Source organism: Cebus imitator, unplaced genomic scaffold (genome assembly GCF_001604975.1).
Source record: "Cebus imitator isolate Cc_AM_T3 unplaced genomic scaffold, Cebus_imitator-1.0 Scaffold221, whole genome shotgun sequence".
NCBI lineage: Eukaryota > Metazoa > Chordata > Mammalia > Primates > Cebidae > Cebus > Cebus imitator.
In genome coordinates this window covers 631,787-654,166 of record NW_016107536.1, presented here as the reverse complement: position 1 = coordinate 654,166, position 22,380 = coordinate 631,787, and the positions used below count along the sequence as shown (strand labels likewise).

Here is a 22,380-nt window from a genome sequence, read left to right as displayed (position 1 = left end):
GTTGCCCAGGCTGGAGTGCAGTGGTACAATTACAGCTCACCACAGTCTCAAATTCCTGGGCCCAAGCGATCCTCCTGCCTCAGCCTCCTGAATGGCTGGGACAATAGGTGTTAGCCACCACACCCAGAGTAGTTTCCAAAATTTTTTGACCACAACTCACAGTTAAAAATACCTTTGATAACACAACTCACACACACACACACACACACACTTAACACTTGAAATAAGTTTCACACAGTATATGCACAGTGCACTCTGATATTTTCTATTCTGTTCCTGTTTGTGTTTTTTTTGTTGTTGTTTTGTTTTGTTTTTTTTGAGACAGGGTCTCCCCCTGTTGCCCAGGCTGGAGTGCAATCACACTATCTCAGCTCACTGGAACCTCTGCTTCCTGGGTTGAAGGGATACTCATGCCTCAGCCTCCCACGTAACTTAAATTACAGGCATGCACCGCCACTCCTGGCTGATTTTTGTGTATTTTAGTAGAGACTGGTTTTCACTGTGTTGGCCAGGCTGGTCTCAAACTTCTGGACTCAAGTGATCTGCCCGCCTTGACCTCCCAAAGTGCTGGGATTACAAGCATGAGCTACCGCAGCCAGCCTTGTTTGTTTTTTCTTAAAGAATGACCCACCTCTATTGACTTTTTTTTTTCTTTTTTCCTTCCCAAGGTGAGTACATACGATTTTTTAATTTCATGAGTGATTTTGATTTATGTGTACAATGGAATACTGTGTAGCAGGTTAAATGATCTTTGAGTGATAGGTGTTCTGCAAAGACCTCAGTTTGAAAACCACCTATTAAAGAATATCATTACGAGTATCCAGACTATAAGCTCACACCTTTGACTCCAGCAACTGAAGACAGGGTTGCTTGTATATGTGGTTGTTTCACTGGGTTAATAAGAAATATAGAAGGGGCAGCAGTAAAGAACACTGGCTGAGTTCTTTATAAGAACTCATTCCATAGATTTGAAAACTGTTGATCACTTTCTAGAAAAGAAAACCCAAGTGAACAAAAGCTCATAGAGCGATGTTTGGTCTTATTAGTAATCAAGAAAAACAGATTATACCAACAATGAGATGCCATTTCTCAGCCATCAGACCAGCAGAAATTTTGAAGCCTCACAATGCAAGTATCTGAGGGTGAAGAACAGTAAGAACTTACATACACTGCAGAAGGGGGTATAAATTAGAGATTTTGCAGTTGGAACAGTAGCTGTCCCTGACCCCAGAGAAACTCCCATACCTCCATACAGCAGGGGACACATGCGGGAGTATAAGCTGCATCATCATGTGCAGCTGCCCAGCCTCTGGAGAATGGGGAAATAAATCGTGATGTCTTTACATGATGAAATATGGGCCAGGTGCAGCAGCCCATGCCCTTTGGGAGGCCAAGGCAGGCAAATCACTTGAGGTCAGGAGTTCAAGACCAGCCTAACCAACATAGTGAAACCCTATCCCTACTAAACATGTAAAATTTAGCCAGGCATGGTGGTGGACACCTGTAATCCCAGCTACTCGGAACCTCAGGCAGGACAGTCTTTGAACTGGGGAGGTGGAGATTGCAGTGAGCCAAGATTGCGCTACTGCACTCCATCCCGGGTGACAAAGTGAGACTTTGCCTCAAAAAGAAAAAAGAAATAACATGTAGTAGTTAAAATGGGTAAAATAGAGCTGTATGTACCATTGTGGGCATATCTCAGGAATGTATTGCAGAATGGAAAAAGCTAGCTTCAGAATGATGCATTCAAATAAATAAGAATGATACGTCATTCAAAGTTGTAGGCTGGGCGTGATGGCTCATGCCTATAATCCCTACACGTTGGGAGGCTGGGCAGGTGGATCACTAGAGGTCAGGAGTTCAAGACCAGCCTGGCCAGCATGGTGAAACCCCATCTCTACTAAAAATACAAAAATTGGTCAGGCGCAGAGGCGCACACCTGTAATCCCAGCTACTAGGGAGGCTGAGGCAGAATCACTTGATCCCGGAAGGTGGAGGTTGCAGTGACCTGAGATTGTGCCACTGCACTCCAGCCTGGGTAATAGAGTGAGACTCCTCCTCAAAAAAAAAAAAAAAAAAAAAAAAAAAAGGTACATTCAACATTGTACTGTTTATGTAAGCATTAGACCTATAAGGCAATACTGTATTTTGCATATGGACTTAATATACAACAAGTATGGGAATAATAAATACTAAAATCAGAATAGTGGTTACTCTAGGATAACAAGGAAAGAGAAGGAAATGGAATCTCAGAGGCCAGGTGAGGTGGCTCACACCTATAATCCCGGCATCATGGGAGGCCAAGGCAGGAGGATCAGTTGAGTCCAGGAGTTAAGAGACTAACCTGGGCAGCATAGTGAGACCGTCTCTCCAAAAAAAAAATTAAAAATTAGCCAGGGGTGGTGGTATAAGCCTGTAATCTCAGGGTGTGATACTTAGGGCGCCTCAACAGTATCTGTACTGTTGTATTGTTTAAAGAATAATATCTAAAGCAAGCATAACTTTGTTAGAATTTGACAAAGCCAGGTGGTGGATACATGAGTATTTATTATATATTCTCTGTATTCTTTGTGTATTTACAATATTTCATATTTTTTTAATTTTTAAATCATTGCTGGGGCAGACCTCGCTTTCCGTAGCAAGAGAATGTTTGCCTCTCCCCTCCCTCTGCTTTCCAGGTGGGGATGATCTAGGGAGGGGCCTACAGGTCATTTTCCATCCAGCCGTCTTCCTTCTACCTCTTGCTTTCTAGGGGCCAAACTTTCAGCAGAGAAGAGGAAAAAGGTAGTGTGAGAGCTCTTTATAGTTGCTAGTTGGTAAGAGACAGAACCAAAGCGAGATTAAAGATGATACCTCAGAAACTAAACAGCCAGTCTGGTGCTCTCAGAGTCTAAGCCACTGCCAGCCCATCGAGTGGAGATGAGGCCAGTGGCAGTTCCCTCTGCTTGTAGCGTCTGCAGGACAAGCCTTTCACCTCCAAGTGCAAACCCATTTTCTACCCCTTCTTATCTTACAGATTAGAATGAGAAGAAGTGATTACTTGTCTGTCAGATATTAGGATCTTCTTAAGGGGCTGCAAAGAAAAAAAATTCAAGCTGCCTCTTTGAGTTGCCTGTCTTCCTCTCTTAGGTGCTCCACCAGCCCCCACACTTTTGACAAAAATCCTTTCACTATATAGGGGTAAGTTGCCACCCAAAGTTAGGCAGACTTATCACTTGGGCCTGGTGGTAGTGCATCACAGTATAGTACAGGTGCTTGCCCCCAAAACAAAAACGTAATTTCAGGTTTCCTAACCATTCTTGGTTGGGGGTGAGGATACTTATCTCTGTAACTTCTTGTAAGTCGCCCCTTCTGGACCTGGTTGGTTGTCGTCACCAAAATGCCACCACCACCTTCTCAGCAAAAAGCAGACTGCTTACTGTATGTCAACATCTGTTTTAAGCATTAAACTCGTTTAACCTTCACAGCGACCCTAGATGATGAGTCGATTATTATCCTATTTTATAGACAAAGAGATGGAGACACAGGGAGGTGAGGTCACTTGTCCAGAATCTCACAGCTGGTAACAGGCAGAGCCAGGATTTGAACCCCAGCTGTCTGGCTCCAGGCCCCGATCTAGTGCACTGTCCTGTGAAGTGCCGGAGTGGACACTTCAAATAAACTGATGTATCAGCAGCGCCTGTGCAGTCTGGCAACAGTAGATGCTTAATAAATGGTCACTTTGATGAGATGATCGCCCAGCTCTTGGGTGACTTAATATTGTGTGCCTCATTCTGTCTTTACTTTTCAGAGGTCAGCCTGGGGAGCGGTGGGGAAGGAGGGATCACAGCTGAGCTGGAGGATTGTTCTGGTCCAAGTCACAAATCCGCCAAGTCACAGTCATACCTTTTATTTTTAAACACACGCATACCTCCTCGGACTGATGGCAGGTCGAGGTCAAATTCTGTGTGTTCTGGTTCGATCAAGCTAACTTGGAGAAAGGACTGAGGTGGGGCTGGAGGCTGTGGTCATAGGCACTGGAAAGGGCTGATTTCCAGCTCATTTCATGTCCCCCTCTACTGGGGTCTCTCCCAGCCTTGCTCAGGCTGAACTTTCCTTGGCCTTTCGCATTTTGGCCAGCTGGCCCTTCAGACAGAGAGGGTGGCATCCAACCAGCAGCTGTTCTGCCGGACCTAGATGGCTCTTGATAAGCCCTGTCCCAGCTCTGGCCCTCTGTTGTTTATCTCCCACCATTAAGGTGGTGGTGGCCTTGTGGGGCCTCAGGCCAGACCAGGCAGCAACCCAAGGATAGAATAACAGAAGGCCTGGGGGAGGGGCTTGTCCTTCCAGCCTGCTGGAGCTGCTGCCTCTCGCCCACCTTCCTGCTCTTGCCGAGACAGTGACTCAGGCCCAGACCACTCCCCGGGGAGCCAGGATTTCAGCCACTATCAACCACCACCGCCTACTCTTTGCTCAGCCCTCCCTCCATTCTCACCTCCCTTGCCCCCAGAACTGTGGGTCTCTCGTCTAGCTAGAGATAGCAGAAAGATATAGGGTGGGACAGACTGAATCGTTTCAGGGTTCTTTCCACCCCCAAGCCAGGGCTAGGCTCATTGATGTTCAGTAGGATTCTGGAGGCCAAGCGAAGACCCAGGAAGCAGGTTTAGGGTTCAGCCTCTTTCCACCCTTTGTCATCAAAGTAGGGCTCTCCAAAGAAGGCAGGGACATGAGCTCTGCTGGAGTGACCAGGGGATCCCCACCCAGCTGCCATCTGGGCCTGCCTTTTATCTCTGCCTCTGCAGAGGGGATGAGGAAACAAAAGATGGAGAAACCTAGCAAATTGAAAATGCAAAAGAGCTGTTTTTGTAAATAGACATTACACAAGAGCAGGGGCTTTTTTGGAAAGGTTCTACTGAGACAGACAGAATTAGCCAACTGGCATCATGCTACTAATAGAGATATTTACTGTTTGAAAAAGTATATTTGTAGCTTTGGAGAACATCCTGTTGACTTTTTCTTTATTATGAAAGAAAATAGAATCTTTTCCCCTCTTTGCCCTCCGTACACACAGAACTTTTTTTTTTTTTTTTTTTTTTTTGAGGTGGGGCAATTGGGGATTGGAGAAGGGGAGGGCTGAGAAATGTTTTCTCCATTTTGTTGCTGAGACTAAAATATCTCTTCTCCTGCCCTCTGGTGCTCATATTTGTGGAATGGGAAGCAGAACCAAGCTAGGACTTCTACTCCACAGGCAGAGAGCTCAGAACTCTCTTAATTTCTTCGAGAACTCAGAGATGCCCTGGGGAGCAGCCCTGTCTTTACTCTGGGCCTCTGCTTACGTCCCTGATTCCAAGGGGAACACTGAGGCAAGTGTGAGGAGGAGGGAGGAGAGTCCCGAAGCCTAGTGGGCCTCCTGCCCTGGAGCATTGCCAACCTCGGGCTGGTGTGTCCTGGAAGTGCCGAGACCACTGCTCTCAGCCTGTGATACTGTCACTCTTGCCCCATGCCCTCCAAAGCAGCTGCTTCTCCTAAGGAAGTCCCCTGTGCCTGCAGGGGAAGAGCCACAGGGATGAAATGGGGACTCAAGGGAAGAAGAGGCACAAGAGCCTGCTGAAGTGCAGTTGTGTTGCCCTTCCCACTCTCCCTTCCTTGCCACCTTTCACCACTTCCTGCAGGAATGCTCCATTTCAGCGCAGGGAGAATCTGATCCATCAGGGCACCTGCCCAGTTTTCTGCCCATTTCTCTGACAGAGCGGGCTCACATCTGCCATTTGGCAGCCTCGGTAGAAACCCAGGAGCCTCTTCTCCTTTCATATATCCTCACAGGCTCTTTGTTTTCCCTTGACCCATCATACTCCAATAACTTGGTCAGGCTTTGCTTTCAAGGCCAAGGGCCCGCTCCATTTTTTTGGTTTCCACTGAATGTACTGCTGCTGGACCCCAGCTCTGGTAGATATTCTTTTTAGTCCTCTGTTTTGTTTTGTTTTGTTTTTTAGTTACCTAAGGATTGGGAGCCCAGAGACCATGATATTCCCTTTCTTTGTTCTTTATATAGCATTATCTAAGAGTGGTTTTCTTCAGGAACCTTAAATCAGAGCATGGTATTTTGCAGGGCCCTTGAGCAGTGCGCTTAAGTCATTCGTTTAATTAATCATCCAGTGCTTACTGTGTGCACAAAACTAGACTATAAGCTGCATGAGATCATAGAAGGAATCCGTCTCATTCATCTTGATACCCCTAGAACCTAGCACAGTACTTGGAACAAAGGTGCCCCTTAATAAATATTTCCTCATTCAGTGAAAAGTTGAAAATAGCACTGTGCCTAGTACAGTACTTAGAAGGGTTACCAAGAAGCATGACATTCAGTCATTGCCCTTGAGGTGCTATGTGTCATAATCAGAAAGCAAGACATTCACACATGAAAGTTAATTAGCCTGTACCCTTTACCAAGCAGAGTTTACTTAAGTAATGAAAGGATGGCTCAATATTAGGAAATATGTTTACACAGTTCAACACAATAATAGGTCATAGGAGAGCAAACTGATCATCTAAATGCATGGTGAAAGGCATTGGTGGAATTCAAAAATCTAGTCTTTGTAAGTTTTACTGAAGGAGGAACAGAAAGATATTTTCTTACTATTAGGAACCTTCCTGGGTGAAGTCAAGAATAGCTGCCTTCATATTTGATAGTGAGGGATCAGATGTAAAGCATTCTTACCAAAGTTGGAAACATTTTTTTGTAACTTCAAGCTAATGCAATAACATAAGGCAAGAAATAGGTAAAAATATTGGGAAAGAAATGATAAATTTTATCGTATTTTCATACTCTGACGGTCTACATGGAAAGCCTTATTAGTCATTTGAATTTCTTGGGCTATAAATTAAGTATGTAGATATGGTGACTGGTTTCAGAATAAATGTGCCAGGAAGATAATGTGAAAAAGAGAATCCCATTTACAACATAACCAAAAATAAAAAATTCCATGGAATGCACCTGAGACGTGTAGAGCTAAAACTTCGCATGTAGGTGTTACTTTGGGATCTTAATATTTAACAAAATAAATATAGACGATGGTTATGAAAAAAACTCCAGACCAAGAAAAATAATAATAAGGCTAGAATGAATGAAAAGAATTATGGCTCTGAATGAGCAAACCAAAAATAGGATCTTCAAAAGTTAATCTATAAATATATTGCATTTCTGGTAATACTCTTATGAATGGTTTTTAGGCATGGGTGGGGGTGAGAGCATACAGCTGATGAAATTTATCTCAGATAATTAAAACAGCCAAGAAATTACCTGAAAAAAATTTAATAAGGGATTTGCTTTGCCAAGTTGTAGGAACTTTTATACATCTAAATAAATCTGTGTTATTGTCAAAAGAGTAGATTACTCTGTATTATGGAATAATAGATGCATTTAATGCTTATAAAATAATTTTTCAAAGACAGAATGCTTTTAAAACTGTTAAAACATCTAAGGAGTCTACACTCAAACTGTAAATGCAGCCATGATTTAAATATTTAAAAAATCACTAAAATTCACATGGAAAGGCAAGGGACACAGAACAGTCAAAACGTTCTTGACAAAGAACAAAGCCTGAGAGCTAATACTCCCCAGTCTTAATAACTACAAAGCTACAGTAATTAAGATCGTGTGGTACTGTCATAAAGATAGACATGTGGATGATGGAATAGAATTCAGAGTCCAGAAATAAACCCTTACATATTTGGACAGTTGATTTTTAACAAGGATGCCAGAACAGTTCAGTGGAAAAGAAATAATCTTTTCGACAAACAGTGCTGGGACAAATGGATAGCCACATGCCGAAGAATAAAGTCGGACCCCTACCTCACACCATATTTAAAAATTAACTCAAAATGGATCAGACCTAAATGTAAGAGCTAAACTATAAAACTTCTAGAAGAAAAGACAGGAGTAAATCTTCGTGACCTTGGATTTGTCAAAGGCTTCTTAGGTATGACACCAAAAGCATGAACAGCAAAAGAAAAAACAGATAAATTGGACTTCATCAAAATTTAAAACTTTTTGCTTCAAAGGACACTATTAAGAAAGTGGAAACCCAGCTCATTGGATGAGAGAAAATATTTCTGATTATGGGGTAATACCCAGAATATACAAAGAACTCCTACAACTCAACAACAATAATAAAACAGTTTTAGAATGGGCAAGCAATTTGAAAAGATGCTTCTCCAGAGATATACAAATGAACACATGAAAAGATGTTCAACATCATTAGTCATTAGAGAAATGCAAATCAGAAATACTACCTCATATCTACTAGGATAGCTAAAATGAAAAAGACATTAATAAGTGTCGACAAGGATGTGGAGAAGTTGGAACCCTCATATATACCACTGATGGGAATGTAAAATGATATAATTATCTTGGAAAACAGTCTGGCACATCCTCAAAGGTTAAACATAGAATGACCATATAACCCAGCAGTTTTGCTTCTAGGTATATGCCCAAGAGAAGTAAAAACATAGCCACACAAAATCTTAAACATAATGTCTGTCACAACATTCATTAATACCCAAAAAGGGGAAACAGCCCAATTGTCCATCAAATGATAAATGGATAAACAAAATGTAAATCCATACAGTGGACTAGTATCCAGTGATTAAAAAAATTTAAAAAATGAAGTACCGATATATGCTACGACATGGATGACCTTCAAAAACATTTTGCTAAGTGAAGGAGGCCGACACAAAAGGCCACGTACAAATATAATTCTACTTCTGTGCAATGTCCAGAAAAGGCAAATCCGTGGAGACAAAGCAGAGTAATGGTTGCCAGGGCTGGGAGAGGGGAGTTGTTTGCTAATAGGTGTGGGGTTTCTTTTTGGTGTGATGAAAATGTTCTAAAACTAGATAGCAGTGATTTTTGCACACTTCTGGGAATATACTAAAAACCCCAAATTGTACACTTTAAAAGGGTGAATGTTATGGTATGTTATTTAAAAATAAACCAGATTCTGAGTAAAGACGACAGATTGAATACATACATCTAATTTATCTCTGTCACAAATCCTACAAAAAGCACAGTAAAGCAATTTTTTTAAGACATAAATCCATAGTTCAGGGAGACCAGAAGAGACATCAACAACAAAATTTGGGAATTAGAGTTCAGTTACATGAGGTAACTGACTTAGTTCCAAGGAAGTCAAATCCCAAACTGACATTTGAGAAAACCGAGAGCCATCCCACCTTACATCCCAGAATTCTCAAAGATTTGGGAGTTGGTACTAAGTACCTCTAGAAGTTGGGTGAGACCAAGGGCTAAGATAACAGGGTGATTGGTTGCAAACTCTTTATGAATGCCTTAGAACCCTAACATCGCCTCCCTAACTCTGGGAGACTGTCCCCACCCCATCCTAGCAGAAGAATGAAGAGCCCTCCACCCCAACCCCCACCTCCAAAGAGTTTGTACCAGGGGACACAAAGGTGGATTTAAGGTGTGAAACTTATAAAAGTTAAGCCTCAGCACCCCTGACTTAAATGGACCTTTCCAAGACCCTGAAAGGGACCCTAGGCATCCCTATGTTTTGGTAAACTGACACATAAAGTATTTGTATTGCATTGAGTCAGGAAAACCTCCGTCTTCATTCCTGCATTTTCTTCTTTGTCCTACCACTCATGTCAGGCAGTCTTGGGGTAGCCTAGGCTTTTTTGGGGGATGGAACTAGGGGAGGGTGAATTAGAAGTATACTGTTTTAACTGTACTTTGTAAATACATCTTTGGAAAATGTTAATAAAACAAGAAGAAATTACAAACTCCTGAGTAGGAAATCTGTGAAGGTTACCTTTTTTGGTCAATTTTAAATTTACTTAAAAACTAAGGGGAAAATTGGATTTAAAAATAATGAAACACAGAAATGATAAGGTGAGTGCTTAAACCAATAGAAATCATTCTGAAATCAAGCAAAGCATAACAAAACTTTTTCAAATTGTACCAAAAGTGAGTAATGCATTAAAAGAAAGAGATCCATTTTAAATAGGGGTGATGATGGTTTGATAACTCAGTTAACGAAGAGGAGGAGGAAATCAGAGGAACACATTGATAAAACATTTAAATTTCTGATGGATTTAACATGAAAGACATAATGAAAACAAAACTCAAGATATGCCCTCCTACAAAGACATTAGTGATGAACTGGTCACTGTTATTACTTCAAAGAACATGTAAGATTAGTCACTGTACAAGAAATCTTGAAATGTGCCCTGACATCTTAGTTTATCTGCAGAGGAAACATGAGATTTTTCTAAATTTTACAACAATCCTAAAATTTATATATTACCAGTAAGCTGAAAAAAGGCTTTCTAAACCATCTAAAACAAATTTCTAGTAGAAAACAAATTTCAAACAATCATACCAGAGGAAAGATGGAATTACATTTTTTATTCTAAGAAAATGATGCTACCAATTCTGTGTTACACGAAGAGGCAACCAAACACTAAGCAGCCCAAAGTGTAGGGAGACAAGATAGAGGTGTGTTAGGCAGATGATTAACAAAAATACTCGATTATTTTCTGACGTTTGTGTCATTTGCTAGCTTTTAAAACTTGGAATTTGTTGTGCTCTTTTCTCTGCCTGAATATTCATTTTCATGCCTATTTGTATACGTATTTGTAATTTTATATTTTTTAAATGGGGCATACAAAATTGCAAAAACTTCAAACCCACCTCTGAGAGGGCAGCAAGCACAGCTGAGGGTGGGACTGCCCTAGTGAAGTCAGGAGGATGAAGTGAATCCGCACGCTCAGAGTGCCACGGCACACTCCTTCCCTTCCCCACCACATAGGCACACTTGTGCACACCCAACACACACATACAAGCTCTTCCACTGCCAAGTTCCCAGAATGGTAGGAGATTGGAAGAATCTTCCTTAAAGAATTTTACCCGCCCAAGAGAAAAGAATAGAAAGACAGTGACATCAGGGAGTTCCCCACAAAACTGTTCAGCCAGATTGTAGATTGCCCTTCCTAGTAGATCAACATGGTTCGTGTGCTTAGCTTGTCAGCTCTTTTTGTTTCCCAGTCATGTATGAGAGTAGGCAACCAAGAATTACCACAAATCCAAGGAAAGCACTTAGTGTGAAAAATAAAGACAAATGGGGGAAAAAAGCAACTTGGAGGAAAACTTAGACTATAAAGGGAAGAAGCAGCTTTTTAATTAAAGCTGTTGTTAAGATCCTCAGAGAGATGAGGCATCCGTGAAGTAAAAACAGGATACCATTTTAAAAGGACATCCTGAAAATTTAAAATGGCTCTTGGAAATTAAAAATCTGATAGCAAAAATGAAAAAGGGGAAAAAAAAACTTGTTAGAAGCATTAGAAGATAAAATTTGAGAAACGGAAATTAGAGAATCAGCCAAGGAGGGCCAACATCGAGATTGTAACAGTTTCAGAAGTAAGAAACAGAAAACAGAAGAAATCAAAATTGTTTAATCCCAGAACTGAAGATTATAAATTGGCAAATTGAAACAGTCCTATGAGTACCCAGCACAGTGGATGAAAATAGACCTACATTGTTGTGAAATTATGCAACACCAGGACAAGCATAGATTCCTATAAGGTTGCTTAAAAAAATAAACAGGTCATATATAAAGAATAAGAATCAGAGTGGCTTCTGACTTCCCCACAGCAGCAGTATTGGGAAGTTAGAAGACAGTGAAGCAACACCTTTGAAATTCTGGCAGAAATTGTGTCCAGCCTTTAATTCTATACCCAGTCAAACTGGCGTGCAGGCAGAAGAAAAAGTTTTGAGGATATGCAAAGTCTCAAAAATGATCTCCCACATGCTTTGTTTCCACTAAAATAAGGGGTAAACCAAGAAAGAGAAGGACCAGGGGAAAAATCATGAGAGATAAGTCAAAGGAATCCCAGAAAAGTTGGTGAAGGGAGAGCTGGGTTGAGAGCCGCACAGCCAGCGAGCAGGCAGCCAGTCCAGGTTGGAGTGAGGCAGCAGCTACAGAGCAGACTGTTCCAGAAGATGCAAGGGAGAGAACAACCGATATGATGAATGTATCAAAATTAGAGTTAGACCACAGATTGAATTGGGGATAAGTATGTAGGCAATTAAGCAAATGAAAGAAAAGTGACAGTTATCAATTTTAGGGAAAGTAAAAAAGTATATATGTTATTAATTATGTTTTACTGCTGCATGACACATTCTCCCACAACTTAGTGGCTGAAAATAACAATAAATAGTTTCTGTTGGTCAGGAATTTGGGAGTGGTGTAGCTGGGGCTTTGACTTGGAAACTTTCATGAGTTTGTGACTCAGTACATCGGCTGGAACTGCAGTCTTCTAAAGCTTTGACTGAGGCGGAACAATCTGCTGGTTATCAAGGGCAGGAGGGAAGAAAAATCATAATATCCTCCTAGTAGTTGACTAAATAGTGAGCCAGCCAAGTTATGATGTAACTGTATTGAGAAGAAGAGCTGCAAGTGTGGCTTCGTGAGGGAGAGATGGACACCCAGCAATATTTTGTTTAATTAAACCCTCATCTTCCAGAGTAAAAATTCAATAGCTAACATAGAGTTTTAGTGCCTAAAAACCTAACAATCTACAGGTAGCAATATAAGCATTTATCTTTAGACGTGGAAAGGTAAATACCAGAAATTCAGTTGAGTTGAAAGTGGTTGGTTCTGGCAAATGAGATTAGGGAGTCCTGGGAACGTTTTATGTAAGAAATCTTGTTGCCTTATTAGACAATGCACACTATAACTTTGATACTAATAGAGTTTAGTTTAACAAAAGGAAGCCATGCAAGTAATAAAGTAAATATAGGTAAATAGTTGCAAGTTGATGGAGTAGAAGAAGCAGGTCATCCTGTTTGATATCAAAAGAAAAAAACCACAAAAGAAAAGACATTTAGTAGAATTGATTTTGTACTAATCAAAAGCTTCTGTACATGAAACACAAACGTGTAGAAAAGTGGAAGGCAGACACTAATCCAGGAAAAAAACCCTGATACACAAACCAAAGGGTGGTTAGCAAAACGTAAACTGTTTCAATCTTTTCAAAAATGTTAACTGTTTAAATCTGTCTGGAGGGCAGTTTGGCAAAATGTATCAAAGCCTTGAACACTGTATACAGAATTGATCCTGTATGACTAATCCTTGGTGTGCACCAAGATTTAGCTGTTAGAACTTTTGTTAATAATAGAAAAATTTTGAAACAGTTGAAATGACCAGCAGTTAAGTGATGAGGTTATAGAAATAAAACAAGTGGTACATTTTCATTACACACCTGACCCACTCATTTTACTTCTGTAGCTCCTAAAAATGAGGAGAGTGAAAATGATACATTCTCATATAAAACCATTCTTGATATATATTTCTTTTACTTTTTCAATTTAAAAGTTACACAAATATTTACACATACACATGCACACACACGTATACACACTGAATCGGTATTACTGTCAGTTTTTTCCTTTGGGGGTGTATGTGTGTGTTGTCCTTTGTGTTTTTCTATGTCTTCCAAGTTTTTAACACTGATCAGGTGCTATTTTTGTAGTCAAGAAAAAAACAACTTTTTTTTTTTTTTTGGTGTATTTGGAAAAAAAAAAAAATATGGAAAGTGCAAAGAAGAAAACAGTAATCATATTCTCACCACCCAAAATTAGCCACTACCAACATTTGGCATATTTGCTTCAGTTTTTCTTTCTGTAAATTTTAAAAATACAAATAACAACACTAAAACATTAACCTTGGCCATCTTTTAGATACGAAATTATGGCTGGGTTTTCTCCCCACCTCATCTTTTCCTCCCTCATCCCCCCCACCCCAAGTCACTCAGTCCCCTTTTATTTCTCAAGGTTTCTGCAGTGAGCATATTTTTCTTTAATAATTGTTTTCAAGTTACTGTTTCTCATGAGAATACTTTTTTCTTTTCTTTTTTTGCCCACCTGCAACTGTCTTGATTGAGTTATAGAGAATACTTTTTAAGGGAATAAACTGTAATTAACTGTAAAGGGTAGAATTTTTTAAATGCTCAGTAAGTCATAGACATTTAAAAGACGGTGAGAAGTTTTCCTGGGAGCAGAGACAGCATTCCTTGTTGGGGGGTAGCCATTTGTTCCAGTTGCCCTGGGCAGTCCAAATTGTCCGGATGACATGTACTCCAAAATGTCCCGGTTTGGGACAGGAAACCATAAAGAGTCTAGATTTGGGGGATTAATGAACAGCCACTTGGCTGAATCATGGCAGTTGTACTGAGTGAATAGGAAAGGAATTAAAGGTAAGGTTGAGACCATATTACAGAGATACACTGATTACTAATGTAAGTTCTTCCACTGATTCGAGGGCTGGAACAGGAAATACATAAGATGCACTTGGTACATGTTGTAGTGCCAGAAAGTAAGGAAATAACACGCACATGTACATACATACATATGTTGTTGTGGATATGTCAGAGGGACACGGGGCCAACTGAAAAAGCTGCCAGTGGCCAAAGCTGTAACAGTTTGAGCATCAAAATAATGTATTGGATTATAACCCAAAATATAAGATAAATATGAGTCCATACTGATACTGAATGGTTGAATAAATAAGAAATGGGGCTCTGTGTGATGGCTTCCTCCCAAGGAGTGCAGTAGGGAAAACGGGAAGGGAGAGTAACTTTATAGTAGGAAGCTGGTGATCAAGAGTCTCACATCATCAGGGTAAGGCATGTTGACATCGTGGACCCTGGGTGTGACTTGGGGAGAATGGCTCTTCTGCTCTGTGATCTTCTATCCCAACAGCCATAACTCCAGTCTAGTCAGAAGAAAAGCATCAGACAGATCCAAGTTGGCATTCTACAGCATGCCTGACCAGCACTTCTTAAAACTGGAATAGTCCTCAAAAGCAGGGAGTGATTGAGACACTGTCACAGCCAAGCAGAGCCTCAGGGCACGTAGCGACTGAAGGTGATGTAGTGACCTGGGTGGGAAGCTGGAACTGAGAGAGGACCATGGGGAAAACCGAGGACATCTGAAGAAAGGATAGTCTTGACTCTATCACTGTTGGTTCATTGATTGTGACCAGTGCACCGCACTAATATCAGGTGTTAATAAAAGGGGAAACAGGGTGGGCCGCATGGGAACTACACACTTTGTTCACAATTTTTCTTTAAAACTTTTTAAATGAAGGATTTTTTTTTTAAGTGTTCTAATAGGGCTTTTGAGCAGGTGAGTTGAAAAATAATCAGAACAGTATAATAATTCTCTGTGATTTTATCTGTGGTGAAAATTTAGTAGACACCCGTTCCATCTGCATGGTGTACATAAACTGTCATTGTGCCAGAGCACCCAGTTCAGCACGAACGTCCTCCCCGTTCATTTCTAGACCCTAAAGAACAGTGAGCCCCTTTGAATTCCGTAGGACTTCAAGACTAGGTGTTTTGATCACATAATTTATAACATATTCATGTGAAAAGAGTATTGAGCTGTGGGTAGCAGAGAGAAAACTGGGCTGGACACCAGGGGCCCTGGTTGCTTCTTCTGGTTCTCTGGCGACCCAGCAGAGTGACCCTGGGCTTGTCACTAAACCTCTCCGGATCTGCTTCCTCATCTACAAAAGGAGAGGGTTGAACTGGGGAAAAAATTTCTATGGTAACTTACAGTTCTAAAAATACTGTGCTACTAAATTAAGGTTTAGAGGGAGGCTGTAGCACCGCAAATAATGGAATCTATGTTTCTGACTTCTTGGTCCCTTGTCTGCAGTACTAAACTCCAAGAATCATTTTGAAGACCACTCTGAGACTTCTTTAGCATTCTCATCCTACTCCCCATATTCTTGGAGTGGAGATGCAGTTTAGAATTCCAGTTTTAGATGAGCTGAAGGGATTCCAACTCCATTGTTTTGCAGTTTAAGAAACTGGGCTTCAGAGAGATTGCAATTTGTTGAAATCACAAAATGAGTCGGAGGCAGAGGCCAGGTTTTCTGATATCTGGTCTAGAGCACTTTCCACTGCAGTGTACTTCCCACAGAATACGGGCTGTCTTTTGCACTGCCACCGGGACCTCATTTGCACTGTCTCCAGAATGGTCCTTGAGGGCAATTGCTCACTGTCCAAAAACTATCACGTCCGTCAGCTCTAATCAGTAAGAATGGGAAAAGTAACCAGGCTGTGGGGACAGAACACATCTCCCCATGAACTTTTCTTCTTTAGGTCTGAGAAAGGAAAACAACAATTTCATTTTTTCTTTTCCTTTTCAGTTCCAGACCTTACCTTTCCTCCCTGGTTATTATGTAGCCAGAAATTATTTATTTACAGAAGCCATGCGAATCAGCCAGCCCCCAAAGGGTTAACACTCAAATTATGGGGCTGGGTTAACAATAAACAGGATGTCCTCCAGAAATTAAATTTAAACCACTGTGACTCAGGCTGGCCCATCCCCTTTACTGGATTGCTGTCTGGGGTCATTATCGGTGGTTAATTATACCGTTGGGTTTAGCAACAGTGTGTTGGTCAGTTTGGGCCAAAGGAAAGCAGGCTCAGGGAGAAGGGGGTGTGGAGGGAAGGGTGGGACCTGGGCCTGATGGCCGGGTCTGGTGTGTTGTGGAAACGTGAGGTTTGAATGGAAGAGCCAAAAGGAGAGTGATGAGCATGGCTGGCTGAGAGCCCTCTGCCGGAGCTGATCCCAAGGATTCTCAACTCACTACCTGAGATCGAGCCTACCCTTTCCATAGCCATTGGGATGCACTTTCTAGCCTGGCCGCTTTTCTTCCTGGAATCGGAGAATCATAGAATGCTCAGTGCCTCAAGGAAGCTTCTAAATGACCTAGTTAATCCACTCATTTTATGGAGTAGGAAATGAAGTCCCAGTGCAGTGGTTACCTGCCGAAGGGCAGCCTCCTCCCCTCCCCTCCCCTCCCCTCCCCTCCCCACCCCTAGGTTTTATTGTTGTTTGTTGGTTGGTTGGTTTTTGTTTTGTTTTTTGAGACAGAGTCTTGCTCTGTCAGCAGACTCTGAGTACTGTGGCTCGATTTTGGCTCACTGCAACCCCCACCTCCCAGGTTCAAGCGATTCCCCTGCGTAGCTGGGGTTGTAGGTGTGTATCACCACACCCAGCTAATTTTGTATTTTTAGTAGAGACAGGGTTTCACCATGTAGGCCAGGATGGTCTTGATGTCTCGACCTCCCAAAGTGCCAGGATTACAGGCACAAACCACCACACCCGTTGGTTGGTTTTTGAGATAGGGTCTTGCTATATCACTTAGGCTAGAGTACAGTGGTACAATTATAGCCCACTGCGGCCTCAAACTCCTTGCCCTCACCTTTTCATTGTCTTTAAATGACAGACTATCAGTAGGAAAGATGTTCTGAGGCAGAACAACCTGCATCTGACACTGTAGATGGTTGGACCTCTCTTTCTCAGAACCAAGCCCAGATGCTGACGGTTGCACGCCCACCAGGGCACATGGTCCAAGTACCAAGTAGCAGGCCATGGCCACGCTTCCTCGCCCTCCTGGGCGCGGGTGGCCTGTACTGTACCGATATTTTCAGCTGCATCCTTCCCCACTTCTCACAATATCCCCCTTTGTCTCTTTCTCTTACAGGATTCCTTTTAAGATTGGGCAGCCCAAGAAACAGATTGTGCCCAAAACAGTGAGTAACCCGATTGTTTTGCTGTGAGATTCAGTTCTGTATCACATGGCCTTTGCATAGAACCAAAGCTTTGAATCAACACATCTTGGGGCTGGGAAGACAGCAACCTGGGCCTCTTCTCACTTAGGCGGATCCACAACCTCACATAGACTGGGGCTTAGAGGGGCCTGCTGTCCCGGGACATTTCCCCCAGTAAGGTTAGCCTGGGCTCTTCACCGCCCTTGGGCGGTGGAAGAGGTGGATTACCAAAAGGTAGAGAAAGGTACTGCTTCAGAACAGTCCACCTCTAGGGACTGGCTTGTGGTCTACATTTTTCCTAAGAGCATTCCTGAAACAGCTCCCCCCACCAAGGGTACTGCCCAGGCAGTTACTCAGTTGCAGAAAAGACCAAGAAGCTTTTCCCAGTGCCCTCGGCCTGTTTCTCCCAACCTCCAAATGCATTCTTGGCCGTGAGTCACTCAGCAGGAGGGGAAGATTGATCCTTCCACCCGTTAACACCCCTCTCACCTCCCCCCAGTTTTTCATCCCTATTTTATCTCCAGAATGGGAAAGGAAGAGAATCATAGATTCTTAGGAAGTTAGAGCTGGAAGCTCATAGAGATCAACTAGTCCAACCTCCTGATTTTTCCTGATGAGGAAAATGAGGCCCGTGGAAGGTTGCAGTGACTTTCTCAAGTTATAAAAACCCCACACTGGCAAAGCTGGAGTTAGAGCTCAGGTTTGAGCCTCTGGCCAATACTCTTTCCTTTGCTTTATGCTTCCCCGGGCTGTGAAGCCCTCCCCGTGTTTTGGAATCCCAGTGCAGAATAGCCTTTTCAACCCCCTGACCCACAAATCTGAATAGGTCTCTTGGTTTTAACATGGGAGACCACAACTGTAGCGCCCCTGTGACGTGACAGCCACAGAAAGTCCAGCGCTGTGCTGGCAGCAGAGATCCTCGTCTGTCATTGCAGCCCCTGACAGTTCTCCTTGTCTTACTAGCTTTTTCCCCTCCTTGGCGTAGCTCTCAGAAGCACAGGAAAGAGATTGCTTCGGTCTGGTGAGAAGTTTGGCACACATCTGACCAATGGCTCCATCTCCGGCAAATCCAAAGTTAGGTCACTTGAAACAGGCGCAAGTTAAAAGCTCCCTGACTGGGTGCAGTGGCTCAGGCCTGGAATCTCAACACTTTGGGAGGCCAGGGTGGGAGGATCATTTCAAACAAGGAGTTTGAGACCAGCCTGGGTAACAAAGTGAGACCCCAGCTCTACAAAAAAAAAAAAAAAAAAGAGTGCCTGTAGTCCCAGCTACTTGGGAGGCTAAAGCAGGAGGATCGCTTGAGCACAGGAGTTCAAGGCCACAGTGAGCTCTAATTGCACCACTGCACTCCACCCTAGGTGATAGACCGAGACCCTGTCTGTTTAAAAAATGTAGGGGGCCTCTCTGCTTCACGCAGAGGCAGGTTGCTGACCAACTCAGCGTTGATCTCCCATGCAGAGGCTGACCATCTGTGGAGGCTCTCAGCTGAAGTCCAAAGAATCTGGGTGTGCACATGTTGGGCCCTAGCTGGCTACAGGAAGTGGGAAGGTGTGGCTTTGAGTCTCCAGAGTTTAATCCATGACAGATCTGAAAGGGAAGTGGTTTCAAGAGGGGTCTTTTGTTCTGAATGCTTGCTACAAACAAGCAAACAAAAACCCTCCCGGCACCCCAACTTTTATCGAAATGGACTTTGTTCTCCGCAGAAAGTGTAGGCAAACGAGCTGCTTTGCCAGTTTGTTGGCGGCAAAACCTCTGGCTACATTCATCTAAGGAGTGGCAAGGACTCGCGAGGAGGGCAGATGCACTCAGGGCATCCCTCTTCCTTCCTCGCATCTGTCTTGCTGGAGATGGAATTGTGGTCCTCTGATTACAGTATCTGCTCTCCCAGATACACGGGATCAGGTAGGGGTCAAGAAACAGGTTCAGGAGGCTGGCAGCCTGGGTCCCCATCCTGGCTCTGCCATGTGCCATCTGTGACCTTCGGCAAGTTCCTCAACCTCTTCAGCCTTTGTTTTATTTGTAAAGTGAGGATAATGACAGTACCTGTGTCACAGATGTTACTTGAGGCTCAGACAAGGTAGCACCTTGAAAGCACCTAACACAGTGCCTGGCACAAAATAAGACCCCAGTTAATATTAATGACATCACAGGAAGCTGGTTGACTTGACCCTCTTTATGAACCATCAGGGACTCAGCCTGTCGCAGGCAGCCAGATTTCACAACGCAGCAAAGTCGGTGGGGCCTTTGATCTCTCACAAGGAATCACAGCTGAACTACAGCTTGGAGTAGAGTTATTTGCTTCCCTGGCCTGTATCCCTCCGCTCCCTAGAGGCACTGAAGTAGAATTAGCAAGACCCTGCCTCTTCAGTCTCATTCCCCACCCACTGCCTCCTTCCAGCCCCCAAAACAGGCCTGGGCTGCGCAGTTGTCTCAGCATCCCTGGCAGCTGCCCTTCAACAGCAGTGACGCGTTCTGTTGTTCATGCCCAGGCACTTTCAGGGAGGGGAGCAGCTGTGGCTCTTTGGGTTATTGGAAGTCATGGAACCCCTGTCATGGGAAGAAATGCTCATGTTGTCTTCAGGGAGTTTCAGGAGGTTTTTGGCTCAAGGCACACAACTATCAGGCACAAAGAAAGCATTGTGTCCCTACCCTCAGTGTTCTCCTTTGCCCAGGTTATTCACACAAATTACCTTATTGTCAGGGCTTTGGCTGTAATGGCTTGTTTCTGCTGGGGCTGACCATTGGAACTGAGATGGAGGGAAAAAAGCCCCCCACCATCCCAATCCTAATCTTCCACCCAGTACCCTCCTGCTTCCCGGGTCCCATAGAGTGGCTGGAGCATCTTAGCCTGAAAAGAAGCCTCCGTAACTTCCTGCATAACCAGGGAGGATAGAAGAGGTCTTTGAAGCTTTGCTGTTTGTGTCCCTCTGAATCAGGGGTTACTCTGGGTCTTAAACACAAGGAACACACACACCAAGCTTCCTAGCCAGGTGAATGCTCTGCGAAGTCAAGGCAAAGAGAGTCTGGCCACACAAAGTCTCTCCACTGGAGAAGGATTTTCACCTGCCAGGCGGTAGGGCCCTCAGCCTCATTAATCCTGCTTATTCCTGCTAGAACATACCTTCAGGGAGCCCACATTCCACCCAGAACATCCCTTGAAGGAGGAGCTTCCCACAGTGCTGCAACTCTGAGCTTCTCAGATTCTGATCAAATGCACCTCAGCCCTGGGATCAGAGCCCCGGCCTTGCCTGCCAGTTTCCTTTTTCACTTCATGAGCATAAGTTGGGGTGGGAACTCAGCCTGTTCATTCACTTAGTAAATACTGGGTTTCCACTCTGTGCCAGGGCCTGACCTGGGCACTGCCAGTTGAGCAGGGAATAGCACAGTCCCTTCCTCCCACCCTGGGCCTTGGAGAATGAATGCAGGACGTGGCCAAGGGTAGTCGTCTGGGCCTTGGTTCTCCCTGCACTAACCTCGCCAGCCTGGCCCAGCCTGCCCTGATCCTCTGATGGTCCATGCACATGTGTTTACACTTGCATTGTTGACTGGGGTCCAATTGCCTTTTTGGCAAAGGCATCAAGCATTCAAAGATGTTCAGATCTTTTCTGTCTGGCTCTTTTCCTCGGAATGAGGCTCCAGTGTGTCCCTTTAGTCCCTTAGCCATTATCTGAGAGGCTAGAATTCTGGCAGTGTCCCTGTGCATCTTTCCCCAGCGGAGGAGAGAGCTCTCGGAGCAGTGAGCTAGAGAAGCCACCCATCCTGGCCGCTGGCAGCAGGGGAGGTGAGATGTTTCTGAACTCCTCTCAGGCTGTCAGATGGCCTTCAGTGGCACCAAGTAGAAAGAGCATACTCCCGCCCCTGACCTGCTCCTCGGCTCCATTGTGAGACCTCAAGCTCCTCAGCTTCCAGAGTCTTCCAACCTAGCGAAAAACCTGAAGTCCGTCCCGGTGCAAGTCCAAGCAGTCCCCAGCCAGGGAGACAAGGTGTTCTCTGACATCCCACACACACCGGCACACTTGGGGGATTGCAAAAGAGAGGAAGGGAGCCAAAGACTGGGGCCCCAGGGTTTAGCAAACTCTCAGCTCCCCTCCCAGAGAGCACCTCTTGTGTGTTCTGGATCTCTAGATGAGCTTGGTTTGGGCCAAGTACTGCTTCGTTTTAATTTTCTCTTTCTGGAAAGAAATACGTTTAATAAGTGAAGATGCTGCTCAGCTGTCATATCCTACAAGGTTAGACAAAAGATGTGTCGGCTGGGTGCGGTGGGTCATGCCTATAATCCTAGCACTTTGGGAGGCCAAGGCAGGCAGATTACTTGAGCCAGGAGTTTAAGACCAGCCTAGACGATATGGTGAAACCCCATCTCTACCAAAAAAAAATTTTTTTCAGAAATTAGCCGGGTGTGGTGGCTCACTCCTGGAGTCCCAGCTACTTGGGAGGCTGAGGCATGAGAATTGCTTGAGCCTGGGAGGCAGAGGTTGCAGTGAGTCGAGATTGTGCAACCGCACTACAGCCTGAGTGACAGAGTGAAACTCTATCTCAAAGAAGAAAAATGTGTTTAGCAAAGGGAGCTAGGGCACTGTCACAGCACCTAGGCATGGGCTTCCACCCTTAGCCAACATCAGGGTTTCCCTAGCTGCCAGCTTCCTGTGTGCTTGGGGCAGCTTCTCCTCTCTGCGAACAGGTTTATAGCCCAGTCTGCAGCCCCAGATTGCTCTGGTCTTCCCAGAACCCCAGTGAGCAGGAGGAAAACACAGAAACTAA

At 43.7% G+C, this 22,380-nt stretch overlaps 1 protein-coding gene across 2 annotated transcripts in view; it reads left to right on the top strand.

The window, feature by feature from the left end:
- Window positions 1-22,380, top strand: part of BIN3 (bridging integrator 3) — a 47,549-nt gene that overhangs the window by 5,707 nt on the left and 19,462 nt on the right. For both annotated transcript variants that reach the window (XM_017549718.2, XM_017549719.2), the window contains exon 2: window positions 17,553-17,601. In XM_017549718.2, coding sequence (XP_017405207.1) covers window positions 17,553-17,601 — 49 coding nt within the window. The remainder of the gene's footprint in view (window positions 1-17,552; window positions 17,602-22,380) is intronic.